At 50.6% G+C, this 13,650-nt stretch overlaps 1 protein-coding gene across 2 annotated transcripts in view; it reads left to right on the top strand.

The window, feature by feature from the left end:
• adam12b (ADAM metallopeptidase domain 12b) overlaps positions 1-13,650 on the top strand; it is a 95,643-nt gene that overhangs the window by 66,499 nt on the left and 15,494 nt on the right. For both annotated transcript variants that reach the window (XM_080016817.1, XM_080016816.1), the window contains 6 exons: positions 5,425-5,602; positions 8,301-8,390; positions 8,980-9,175; positions 9,914-10,022; positions 10,514-10,712; positions 10,821-10,898. In XM_080016817.1, coding sequence (XP_079872943.1) covers positions 5,425-5,602; positions 8,301-8,390; positions 8,980-9,175; positions 9,914-10,022; positions 10,514-10,712; positions 10,821-10,898 — 850 coding nt within the window. The remainder of the gene's footprint in view (positions 1-5,424; positions 5,603-8,300; positions 8,391-8,979; positions 9,176-9,913; positions 10,023-10,513; positions 10,713-10,820; positions 10,899-13,650) is intronic.

The raw sequence follows: 13,650 nt of genomic DNA, 5'->3' as shown, positions 1-13,650 counted from the left end.
CGACGCGAGGCACCGGCGGCTCCGCGTGCCCTTTTCGTCTCCCCTGCGGAAGGGGCCGACGCGCCAAAGCGCATCGGGGGCGGAGGAAGACAATGACGCCACGTGCCGGAATCCAGAAGAAGAAAAGCCGCTCGGCTCCTTCTCCGAATCGTGGAGCCACGACGCTCCATTGACGCCTGCGAGGCGGAGGGGGAAGGGTTCGGCCCGACTCCAGGATCTAGAAGTCGGCGTGGAAGAGGCCAAATCCTCCAGCGTCGGGGGAGAAACCTTAAAGATTGCACGTGGGCGATTGCTTTTTTTTTTTAATGTTCAGTTTGATGAAGATGCAAACAGTCAAAGTGCTTTGTGCGTGTTTTTCTCGCGGTTTCATCACCCCGGTAAGAGCAACCGAGCCGTTATTATGGCTCCCGATTTTGTTCTTCCCAACCCACTGAATCACCACGTGCACTTCCATTTCAATTATGTTGATGTCAATTATATCAATTATGTCAAACAAAACATGATTTATCGCGGTTTTTCAGGGCGGCCGAGGCAAAGATGTATTCAGAATGATTTTACGAAGGCCTAAAATGCCCACATGTTGCGGGTTCTAAATGTAGCGCAAGGCAAGCAAGAATCATTATGAAACTGTGGTGCAATCGTTGCCTGCGTGGAATCTCATGGGTGGTCTGTTCCTCCCTTCTCTCTGCGCTTTGGTCAACTCAACCTTGTGATATTGCGCTGCTCTCGCTCTGGATGGGGTTCAGCCGTTTCGGGGGCCGGGATATGTACGCGTGACCTGGCAACCCGGCGCTGAGCTCCACCGACCCGTGCACGGCAGCCTCGAACCGACCCTCTCAGATCGGTTCCGACACAATCTAACTGTGACCAAAAGTTAAGAGATTGGAAAACAGCGAAAGCAAATCTGAGCTGTAGTTTACTAACCGTGTTAAATTTGAATAAACAAAATGATCAATTATTTTTGATCCGATTATTGTTATAATTGCTTTTCATGGGCTGCAAAACATTATAATATGAATTAGTAAAGACGAACCCACATTGTTAGTGGGCGTGGTGCTGGTGAGATGCCTGAACACCTCGTTTACTTTTAACCACACGACCCCTTTCCGCGCCGCACTATGCTGCGCATCCTACCCAGCCGAGCCAGATTGAATACGAAGCCGTTTTCTACCCAATCCTGCGTGACCGCCACATACCGCAAACGTACGATTTGCCTGATTTGACACGCCCGGACTAACCGCACGCGTGGAGGATGTAGAGATCGAAGCTATTGTTGCAGGATTTAAGCCCGTAGCTCCTTCCTGGCTGATCTCCATGGACACCATACCAGGCAGGTGGCTCTCAGCTGCAATAACAGATACGGTGTGTGTGTGTGTGTGTGTGTGTGTGTGTGTGTGTGTGTGTGTGCGCGCGCGCGTTCATGTGTGCGTGTGTGTGTGTGTGTGTGTGTGTGTGTGTGTGTGTGTGTGTGTGTGTGTGTGTGTGTGTGTGTGTGTGTGTGTGTCTGTGTGTGTGTGCAGCCGCGGGCGTGCGTGTGCAGGCAAACAGGCACCCGAAATAAGAGCTTCTTCATGGGTATCTTTGGCGTGCATTCGAGATGAGGGGGAAGATAGATACAGGTACAAGATGCCACAGACAGACAGGCGGACAGACAGTTAGATAGGCATCACGCTCCTTGCCCCTTATCTCCGTCTCTCCATGTCTTTCTCGATCAGATCTCCCACCCCCGTAACCCCGCCCCGCTGTGTTAAAATCCCCTCACGTGGGATTTGACGGGTGTGGCTCTGTTCTCCGTTATCAGTGGCCGTGCCCTGTTACAAAGGCCTGAGTCTGTTTTGGGTTATAGCGCCCTTGACTTTCCCGAAACACAAAGCCAGGCAGCGCTCTTTTAACGGCCGTGCGCGCGGGTGTGTGTGTGCGCGTGTGCATTTGTAATAGTGTGCAAGCGGCTGCTGGATTAAGGGCAAACCAGGGCGTTAGGTTGGCTCCGTCATCCGTCTGCAGAAAGAGAAAGGTGGACGGGGGCATGAAGTGCGCGGAGGAGACGGAAGGGGTCTTCACCTCAGCGCCCCGGGCGCCGGATTTTATCATGTAGTGGAGGGACGCGCCGTGGAGATGGGGGCGGTGACGGAGAACGTGTCCCCATCGTGCGCGCTCCTTGTTTCGTTCCATAAGGAAACGGAGTAAAATAAAATAACCTCCATCTCCATCATAAAAAAACACTGTTTTGGCGCAACGGAGCGCGGGCGTCCCCATCGCCGTGTGCCGCGGGCACCGTCGCTATTCCGCCGCCCCTGCCTCAGCTTTTTTCCTGCGGAGGTGGAGCCGGCGAGAGCGAGTTCTTGGCAGCTGACGCCGTCGACGACAATCCTCGATCCGTCGGCCTTGATCGGCGGATTGGTGCGCCCGCCAAAACCCTGACAACACATCTCCACCTTGGCGGTCTTTCTCATGCGGTTGGCTTTTACTTTTACTGCCTTGTGCTTTGTGCCTCCGGTTCCCATATGCTCTTGCGCGGAACCGGCAGGGAGTTCCCAGAGCAGAGTTTAACCAAACGGCAAAAACCTAATTGTGGCGCTCGCTCTCGATGAAATAAACGTTGACAAAAGTGCCTCTGTGCTCTGGACATACTTTCCCCTTCTGTCTTGAGGGAGATTTCTGTTCTTTTTACGTTACCTTTGGAGACCCTAAAAGCAGACTCACCAAACAAAGAGTCATGAGTGAAGTATCCACACGGTTATGGCTGCCAAACTGGCCTCTTACCGGGGGCAAAACATCACGCACGCGCACGCAAGCACACACACACACACACACACACACACACACACACACACACACACACACACACACCCACATCTAATACAGGAACACGGCTCTCTCTGCCCAAAGCCAAGCTACAGAAAAATATTCTGCTTAATGCGTAATGAAATTTCACAAATCCTCCCATGTCGAGCCAAAAGCTTTGCAGGCCGTGCGTCCTGTTGCAATGGCCGCGCCCGGTCAAGCTCGCGCCGGGCTAAGTGAGTGTACTGCATGATTGTGTCAGAAGAAAAGCTTTTAGGAGAGCATATGCCAGTTGGCGCCCTGCCATTTTCTTCTCCCGTCCTCATCCTTGGCCTTAAGCTCGGTGTACCGCCCCACATCCTCTGCCGATAGCCCGGTCTCTGCAGGACTTTTTAAACATTCCCCGTTCCTCTCCTCGACCGTGTGTTTTGGTGCGGCGCGGTATGGTACTGTATGCCCCGAAGCCAGCTTTCCTCGCTTCAATCCCCTGTGATGTTATTCCAGTCAGCGGGCATTAGCATGCGGGTTTGGCCGCGGTGCCATAATGGTCAGAGCACATCCTGTGGCTTATGCATCGCACCGCCAGTCCAAACAGCTTGACCAGAGAGGTCAGAGCCGGACAGGCTGCCAAAATGCGGTTAGGTAGCAAGCTGCTTCGCCATTTGCTCCTCGGCTTTAGGATGGTGCCGGTAATGGTGGACGGTAATGGTACATGTCGATCCGTCTGTCTTTGAATGTATCCGCCTGTCTGTCTTGCCCGCATTATCACTTGCGGTCTCCGATCCTCCGTTAATAGACCCCCGAGAAAACCATCCGCCCAAACGACGGTTTCATCTCCAGATTCATGACACACTTCTCGTTTTGGATTTGAAATACATCCGGGCTCATGTGTAGGTGTGCTGCTGCGCACACACCCCAAAACACCCGCTCTCTATGTCCCATTAGCCTGACGGTCCTGCAGCAGCCAGCTCTCTATATCCCTGTGATGAGAACATGCATCAAACTGGATCTCTGTGTTAAATGTGTGTGAATGGACTGATGTATACAGTATATAGAGAGTGTACGGAACAAGGGTCTCATTGGTTTTCCAGTCAGGACGCTCTCTACCTTTATCTTTGGGTTCATGCCACCGGCTCCGTCTATCTGCTGGATACCGGAGGTCATCGTTGAAGTAGCAATTAACCTGAGGACGCTCGCTCTTCAGAACAGCCTTAGGAAGTTTAAACCCTGCCTTCTGTGGAGCGGTCTGCCTGCCTGCCTGCCTGTCTGCCCATATGCCTGCCTGCCTATCTGCCCGCCTGCCTGCCTGTCTGCCTGCCTGCCTGCGTTCTGTCTGCCTGCCTGTCCATATGCCTGCCTGCCTGCCTGTCTGCCCATATGCCTGCCTGCCTGCCTGCCTGCCTGTCTGCCCATATGCCTGCCTGCCTGCCTGCCTGTCTGCCCATATGCCTGCCTGCCTGTCTGCCTGCCTCCCTGCCTGTCTGCCTGCCTGTCTGCCTGCCTGCCTGTCTGTCTGTCTATCTATGTGCCTGCCTGTCTGCCTGTCTGTCTGCCTTTCTTTCTTTCTTTCTTTCTTTCTTTCTTTCTTTCTTTCACTGTCCTCGCTTTCTCTTCTTCCTTTCTAATATAGTTTTTTCTTCTTTCTCTCATGCTTTCATTCTTTCTTTTACCCCTTTCCCACTGCACCAAAAACCCGCTAACACCTGCAAACATCCAGCATCCGTGATCAGTGAGAAAGGTAAAACCCGGGTCTCAGTCCCGGGTCAAATGACCCTTCAATAGACACTGGTTTTAATCGGCTCCACCTCCGATCGGCTCTGATGTGAACAGGACACCCGGGTCAATTCATTTTTCCTCATTTTGGCCCTTTTACCGGCACGATACAACACATGTTGAAATTCCGGACGTTGGCGCGTTAATAGACGGAATATCCATGTATCATTCCATCCTTTCATATCCCATTTAAAATCAAAATCAGAAGTTAGTGACTTTTTTCCCGCATGCGGAACCATGACATTTTGCAACCGTGGCGATCGCACCGTGGGGGAGCCCAACGGAGAACCCCCACGCTTCCCGCCGGGCTCCGAGTCCCTCCGGCACCGCCCCAAGCCGGTTTCCGCTCCCCGCCTGCCCCGTGCGCGGGTGCGCAGGATAGGTGGAGTATCCGTGCTGCCGGTGCTCCATGCTGCTTCTGCGGTTCGAAAAACTTTTTTTTTGCAAGTTTTACAGTTTTATGTGGTTGTTTGTTTAAGTTTCCGTCTCCTCTACTGTTTTATTCCCCAATCGCACTGGAACCATGCCACGCCCCCTTTCCCACGCGTTCGTGACGCACCAAATTTTTTTTATTTCTTCTGGCAATGGGAAAGGTGTCAATCGCCTATTTTAGGCGGCCTGCACATTTTGGTGTGAAAACTGTATTTCTTTCTTTTCTCATACTATCTGTAATTTTTCCCCCTTCTTTCCCCTTTTCTTTATCTTTTTTATTCTTTCTTTCCGTCATTCTTTCTTTCCTCTTTCGGTCAATCTCTTCTTCTCTCCTTTCTGTCCATCCACCGGGCTTTCTCTGTCCTTCATGCTGTTTTTCTTTCTAACCCCCGGGCCTTTCTTCTAATTCCGCCCGTCCTTCCCCTCGGTCCTCAGGTACCCGTTCCCCACGGTCTTCAGTACGTGCAGTAAGAAGGACCTGGCAGCCAGTCTGGAGAAAGGCGTGGGCATGTGTCTGTACAACATGCCCGAGGTCAAGGTGCTGTACGGAGGCCAGAAGTGCGGCAACGGCTACGTGGAGGAGGGGGAGGAGTGCGACTGCGGGGAGCTGGAGGTGAGGGAGGCGCGACACATTGCTCTCGCTCCTCGTTTTCTTTACGAAAGAAAGAAACACGCCGAAGAACAGTGTTACCTTGTTATCGCCAAGGAAGGCGGTTTGGCAGATTTGATGTTGGAGTCGACGGAAAGCGCGGATGACTGTGTCAGAGCCCCGACACCAGAGCATCTGCTGTAATTAAAATTGTAATTGTGAATTTTAATTGTGTACCCTGCCGTTGCCTCGTAGCCAACTGGGACATCTGCAAGAAGATGCCTGTTCCTGTAAGGTCAGAATAAACGGGACTTAACTGTATCCCAAAAATGGTTCTGACAGGCGACTCTCAGATTCACTTTAAAATGATCTTTATTCATTTTGCATCGTTTGAGTTTGGTGCTCATCACTCCCGGCGAGGTGTACATGAAACATACTTAGTGAGCTAGAAGTACAGGAGTGGTGCTCGAATCCCCCCGTCGCATAGAAGAGTGGTGGCCGACGGGTGGATGCGTGGGAGGTGGAGGGAGCGCAGCCACACAGCAAGCCAGCCGCCAGGCAGCAAAGCAGGTAGGGCAGGAGGGGTTGGCTGCTGTGAAATGGCTGTCCGTGGGCGGCCGTGGAAGCACGTGGCGCCGTCAAGTTGTCTGACAGAAGTAGCTCGGCGAGGTACGCCTCATTTATGTCAAAGAAGAAGATGAATGCACGCCAGTGTCTGTTAATGTTTAGTGTTTCAGGCTTTGTCGATGTGATATTATTGGTTTGACTAGCGTCTTCGCGTGTCATACGCAGGCAGGATATGACACTTTTCTAAAATTGCTTGAAGGAGTAAAGGATTACCGGCGAGGGAAGTGATGATCGCGAACCACAGAAAGTCAACTCACTCCCCACCAAGAGAAGCAAATGAAGCCATACTTGGATTGAAACTCGCGACTTTGTTGTGAATTTTAAAAGGGCTGCCGGGAAGAAACAGCCCCCCGAAAGAGCTGTTTATTTCCAGCGCTCCCGCTGTCAATCCGCCACATGTTCTAAACTGTGTACTGACAGGCTGCCACGGTGATGTCATTTTCTTCCAGCGGGCCCATTAATCACACGCACCCTGCAAATCGGTGACAAACGAAACAAACAAAAGTGTAATCACGGCGAGCCGGAGAATCAGCCTTTCGTCGGCCGCGCCTGTCAAACCACCGGCCCCGGCTCTGGGGGACGCACACAAAAAAACACGAGCTAAATATCTGCCGCGGGAAATTTCAATTGAACCCGGGCTATTATGTGAAAAACGTTTTTTACAATGAAAAGCTCGGTAAGAGGCGTCTCCGGACGGAGGTTTTGTTTTGAAATATGCAAGTGCGGCAAAATGAGAAGAACACTCTGAGTATTTGACCCGATCGAGGAGCGGAAAGGAGAAATGCAACCAAACTGAAAACAAAAAACAGGGTTGTTGTTTTTTTAAGGAGCACTAAGAGGATAAAATGTCCTTCCCTGTCTTCACAAACACACCCAATTAAGTATGTATTATTCGGTATATATAGGTATAAACGACCAAATCTGCTCAGCAGAGTACTTCGTATGTGTTTTTTAAATATTGAATGTGGTTGGAAAACGTTGATTCCTCCGACGTTGACTTGGAGACCTTCATGCCGAGTGCGTCATTAGTATTACTCATTTTCCTCACGTAAGTTCCTGGTTCCTCAGGATCAAAACTCGGCCCCCAAACGTTCACGCCCCCTTGCGTAACCTTCACCGTGCGCGTTTGGACCGCTCGAAAGGAGGAACGCGCCCTTCCCTCCGCGGCCTCGGACAATGGACCGACGTCGGGGCGGAGGGTCGGAGGCGTTGAGAGTTGGAGGGGTGGAGGGCCCGGGCGTTTTAGAAAACCACCCTCACGGTTCCGGGAAGATAAAACAAAAAGCGCCACCCTGGGAAGGGACGGCATAATGAGACGAGTCACCGCCTGTGTTGATCCACCCTCCCTCTTCCTGCTCTGTCTGTCCCCTTTGTGTTGCCGTGTGTGCGGTCTTCTTCACTCTTGACCTCCCTCGCCCTCTCTCTCTCTCTCTCTCTCTCTCTCTCTCTCTATGGGTTTCGGAAGCGCACATTGTTATTGCCAGCCCTCCTCCTCCTTCTCCCCCCTCGCTATATTTACTTACTCTCAGCCGGAGTTCTTCCGCCAGACACTACCGGCCAATATTTGCGCTTGTATCGCATTTCTATCGACCTGGCCGGCTCCCCCGCCGCTCCCCCGCCGCTCCCCCCCACATCAGAGAACGTGTGTGGGGGGGTTTTTTTCTGCCGACACGGGTCCAAAAAGTGCTCGGAAACACCCCCACCCCCAAACCCAAAAGGTACGGGCCCCATGAGCGGACGTCTGTTTGAGCCCGCCGACAGCGAGAGAGAACTTATTTGTTTTAATATATTTATGTGTGTGTGTGCGTATGCGTGTGCGTGTGCGTGTGCGTGTGTGTGTGCGTGCGCGTGTGTGTGTGTGTGAATGTCTCTCAAACCTCAAAATATTCAGAGGCGTCCACACTCCCTGAAAACAGGTGAGAGAGCACCTCCAGAAAGATAACCGGGCCCGTATGTTGTTGTCTCAATGTGTGTGTGTGTGTGTGTGTGTGTGTGTGTGTGTGTGTGTGTGTGTGTGTGTGTGTGTGTGCTTGTGTGTGTGTGTGCCTGTGTGTGTGTGTGTGTGTGCGTGCGTGTGTGCGCGCGTGTCGTCTAGGAATGCATGAACCCGTGCTGCAACGCGACCACCTGCACCCTGAAGGGCGACGCCGTGTGCGCTCACGGACAGTGCTGTGAGGACTGCAGGGTACCAAACCGTCTTGTCTCCGTCCTGTTGAACATGAGCGACGCTGACTTCCTGGCAAGAGAGAGCGTTTAATTCGAGGCCGAGCGTGGCCGTTGTCTTTGGTCAAGTATGCCACACTGCAAGCCTGGCCAAGCGGTGACCACATGCGGGCTTCACGCCGATACACAACTTCCCTTTGGTTAACTAATAGCGGTTGTCCACTCACTGGCGTCCCTACCAATCCCAGTTCCTCTGCATTTGAAACGGTCGTTCGTCGCGGCGGTGTCATTTGGACACGGAGCCAAGTGGGAAAACATATTCATAAGTCGGCAAAGTCCATAAGTTTCATACAAGTAGGAAACTATGGGAAATAAATCAAAACCCAACACCGCATCACGACGACACATTCAAGTTCGTGTGCGACGTCTGATTATTAGGTGGGCGTGGCTAATTGCCTCACAAAAGTGAATCCATCTGTTATTCCAAGTGTAAAAAAAACGCATGTATTTATTTATTTATTTTTAGTGAAATCGCTCGATCATCTCCCCACACGTCGATTTGCTGGCCAAGCTGCAAGTTGCTCGTTGACGGTGTGTTTTCGTGCCTGCAGCTCAAACTGGCCGGCACGCCGTGCCGCGAGTCCGGCAACTCGTGCGACCTGCCGGAGTTCTGCACGGGCTCCAGTCCGCACTGCCCCGCCAACGTGTACCTGCACGACGGCCACGCCTGCCACAGCGCCGACGGCTACTGCTACAACGGCATCTGCCAGACCCACGAGCAGCAGTGCATCACCCTGTGGGGAGCAGGTCCATGCAGACCCTATGTCTCTCTATCGCCCTCTCTCTCTCTCTCTCTCTCTCTCTCTCTCTCTCTCTCTCTCTCTAACCCTCTCTACATTTTGGTGCTTTCCCTTGTTATTGTTTACTTTGTTGGTTTTAATGTCTTTCTTTCTGTCTGTCTGTATTCCCTTCTTTTTGTCCTTATTTGTCTGTCTGTCTGACTTTTTCTTCTTATTTCTGCCTGTCTCCCTCTCTTTCTTTGTCCGTCTGCCCTTCTTTCTTTCTGTCTGTCTCTTTCTTTCTTTCTCTCTTTCTTTCTTTCTGTCTGTCCGTCTCTTTATTTCTTAATTTCTTTCTGTCTGTCTCCTTTATTCCTTTATATCTCTTTCCATTTGTCTTTATTTGTCTGTCTGTCTGACTTTTTTTTTCCTTTTTCTGCCTGTCTGCCTGCCTTTCTTTCTTTGTCCATCTGGCCTTCCTTCTTTCTGTTTGTCTGTCTGTTTCTTTCTTTGTCTTTCCGTCTGTCTATTTCTTTTTGTCTGTCTCTCCTTTTCGTTGGTCTGTCTCTCCGTCTTTCCTTCCCTCTCTCTGTCTTCCCCTTTTCCCTTCTTCCCGTCTCTTTCTGTCTTCGTGCCTTTCTTCCCGTCCTCCTTTCTTCCTCCTCCTCTCTTGCCTTCCCTTCTTCCTGTCCGTCCCGCTCCGTCTACCCGTCTCTCTGCCCTCGCCCTCTCTGACCTCCTCCGCTCCCCCGCTCCACCTCGGCAGGCGCGACCCCGGCCCCTGAGATCTGCTTCGAGAGGGTCAACTCGGCCGGAGACCCCTACGGGAACTGCGGGAAGGACTCCAAAGGCTCCTTCGCCAAGTGTGAAGCCAGGTAGGAGCGAGGGCGGAGGAGGGCGGAGGAGGGCGACGCCATTACCGTGCAAAGTCCGTCCACATGAGTTGAAAAACATTTTTTCAGCGCAATCTGACATGGAATCTCGAAACAAGAACCTACTGGTGGAGAAAACAAATTGGGATAATTTTGGGAAAGATGGCAGCTAATTACCGTCAAACGTATTCATAAATCATCTTGTGCCATTGTCTGTGGCTAATTGTTCTCAGATCTTCAGCGTTGAGTGCCTTCCCTCATCAAGCCTCTTGTTAATTAATGTAATTGCTTTAATGACTTGGGGACTCGGTCTGTAAACGTGTTCCCTTCCCGTCAGCCGTCGTTCAGCCTTTCTTCTCCAGCTGCAGCGTCACTCTCCTCCCATAATGAGAGGCTTTCGTGTTCTGGTCTTTGTTGATCGCACCGTTAATCTGTTGGGTTTTGTGATTATGGATTCGTGCGCGCGCCCGCGTGTGTGTGTGTGCTCCGCGCAGGGATGCCAGGTGTGGCAAAATCCAGTGCCAGGGAGGCGCCAACCGGCCGGTGATCGGGACCAACGCCGTTTCCATAGAGACGAACATCCCGCTGCAGGAGGGGGGTCGCATCCTCTGCCGGGGGACACACGTGTACCTGGGCGACGACATGCCGGACCCCGGGCTGGTTCTGGTGGGCACAAAGTGCGGGGACGGCATGGTGAGAAGCTCATGAGTTCAACCCCCTCCCAAAAAAAAATCCAGAGTTCATGATTCCGAAAACACATACTTGTGATTTATTTGTGGTTTCCCCCCCCCCCCCCGATAGATGTGCCTCAATCGCCATTGCCAGAACGTCAGCGTGTTCGGCGTCCACGACTGTTCCGGGAAGTGCAACGGACGGGGGGTGAGCGCCGCGTCTGCTTCTGTCACGGGCCCTGCCGTAACAATGCGCCGGACTCAAACCGGTCGAGCGCAAGGGGAAAAACTCTTGATTAACAACCCGGGCGCTTTGATTCCCGGCAACAATGTCCCCGCGGCTCTGGAAGCCGCTCCGTATAATCAATCTCCATTGGCCCCGCCGAGGTCGAATCGATCCTGCTTAACGTCGTCATTTATGTTCTGCTCAAGGTGCGCTCTGTCATCTACAGGCTTTAGATGTGACAGTGAGGTCTGAACCGCAGCAGCCACGGCAGCGGTACGTCTATATATATTTAGAAGCCACGACGCCGGGATGAGCCGAAAATAAATGAATTAATAAAGGCGCTAACCTCTCTCAGCGTTTTCCTCTTAATAATTGAGCGCAGAAAAAGCTTTTATCTTTCACTTACTTTGTTGTTCGGTTCTGTGAATCAAGCGCTCGCCCCGGGGCCAGATTTGCTTACAATAGCTCAGAAAAGAACCACGGCTGCTGTTGCGGATTCTTTGGTGGAGTTGATAGAAAGATGAGAAATCGCCCGGTCCGGTTACTTTTGTGCACTGGGGCGAGAGGCTGACATAATTGGATATTTCTCTAATAATCATCGTAGCCCACAACAAGACGAGAAACATACAACCCGCGTTTCTCCCGTTCTCCATATCCCCCGACTATCCCCCCGCGCTCAGTTGTTTGCCGGAGTCATTAAATGCTGCTCACGGAGGCGTAGTTTCTTTTTTTTAAACAGCGTGATCCATTCCCGTGAAAATCACGGCCATCGTAGCTATTATGAAATTTGTAGCGCGTCGCTCGTCTCGCTCGGGGCTCTTCCCAGTGTTTCGTCGCCGTGCGTGTTTATCGGCATTCAGTGCGTTAAGAGCAAGCGATCGCTGTCATATCACAAATTTATTTCGGGGGAAAGGTGTCGTGCTCATGTTCAGTATGCTGACCAGAGCAACTCTACGTCTCTGCGGCTTGAGCGTTGGCTGGATGGGCCGCACCGCACCTCAACGGGTGAACGCATGCGTCTGGCCTCCGTCAAGAGGAAATGATTGAAAGATGTTATACGTACACGGAACAACAAGTCATGAGGAGTTTGCCGCTTCTGAAGACAACGCTCGTCCGCCACATGGAAACATAATTTGCCTCGCAGATTTTCTATTGCAGCGGTGCTCAACCTGGGGTCCAGGCGCCCCTCAGGGGTCCTTCAAGGCTGTTTTAGACGGTCCCCTGCAAATTGAATTAATAGTTAAACTGTTTTTTCATGCACAAGGCGCCAGGATGTCATATAATAATAACTGTTTTTATCCTCTCTATTATATCCAGGTATGGATATTTGGGCTGAATCATATCATACAATAAAATTGTTCTCAGATCGGTGTCCCAGAGACAAAATCTTATCAAGGGGGGCCGTGGCCGAATGTGTATAAAATCCACGCTCCTTGATATCAGAATCAGAATTCGGAGAACAGAGTTTATTCCGCCAGGTACAATTACATGTACTAGGAATTTGTTCCGGTGAGGTTTGGAGCGTTTCTCTACAGACCATTAGTTACATTTGTTTTTATTAAAAGAATTTGAATAATAATAATATAATGGAATAATAAGTAAAAATAACAAATAAAAATTGTCAAATAAATACAAATTGCCAAAAAATAAAAATAAAAATAAACAACAGAAATAGTCAAATATATACAAATGTACAGAATATACAAAATGTGATACTATGTACAGGATAAATTATTGCCAGGGGTTTATGGGGTATAAATTATAAATATTAAATATAGCTGCAGGCAGCAATACACGGGGTCCATTATCAACACCAATTAAAATTTTTCGAGTTCCCATGGAACGTAGCATCAGTTCATGCTGCGCTCATCTTTACATCAGTATTAAATAAGTCGGATTTTGATCTATATGTCACTTATTTTGCCTCTCCTGTGAATTTGAGAGCCCTGACAAGCGTCTCCCTGTGCTGCGCTGCGTCAGAGGCTTTACCATGTGTCTTCCTTTTTTAATTTAAAATATTTACTTATTTAATATACAGAAAACAAAGGGGAGAATTAATACTGTGAAATACCATATAGCGCGGTATTTTACATTACATTTACATTTACATTTAGTCATTTAGCAGACGCTTTTATCCAAAGCGACTTACAAGGGAGAATAACATTCAAGCTACATTGCGACAGAGACATTATTGTAACAATAAATACTGCTAAGTAGTGCTAAGTAATTGTTAGGAGAGGAGGTACTCACTGAAGAGCTGGGTCTTCAAGTGCTTCTTAAAGACAGAGAGGGAGGTCCCTGCTCTGGTCGTTTTTGGCAGCTCGTTCCACCAACGTGGAACTACAAATGAGAATAGCCTGGATTGCCGTGGTTGTACGGCCGGCAGAGCCAGGCGCGCCGCCGCATTCTGTACCATCTGCAGTGGCTTCACCGCACAGGCCGGCAAGCCTGTTAAGAGAGCGTTGCAGTAGTCGAGACGGGACATCACCAAGGTTGGTACCAGCAGTTGAGTGGCATATTAGGTCAGGTACGGCCTGACTTTTCGGATGTTGAATAGTGCGAAGCGGCAGGACCGGGAGACGGCAGCTACGGTAGATATTGTACCGCACTATTAAATTTCCTACCGTTACATCTCTACCGCCACAACCTGCACATTTAAAGCAAATTGGATGATGATGTCACAAAGCGTCTTACTCCACAAACTCATCTCTCTTACCACCTGACTGCAAGTTTT

This window comes from Zeus faber (genome assembly GCF_960531495.2).
Source record: "Zeus faber genome assembly, chromosome: 16".
In the NCBI taxonomy this organism is placed as follows: domain Eukaryota; kingdom Metazoa; phylum Chordata; class Actinopteri; order Zeiformes; family Zeidae; genus Zeus; species Zeus faber.
The sequence above is the reverse complement of the archived record's forward strand: the minus strand, read 5'-3'. Positions and strand labels throughout refer to the sequence as shown.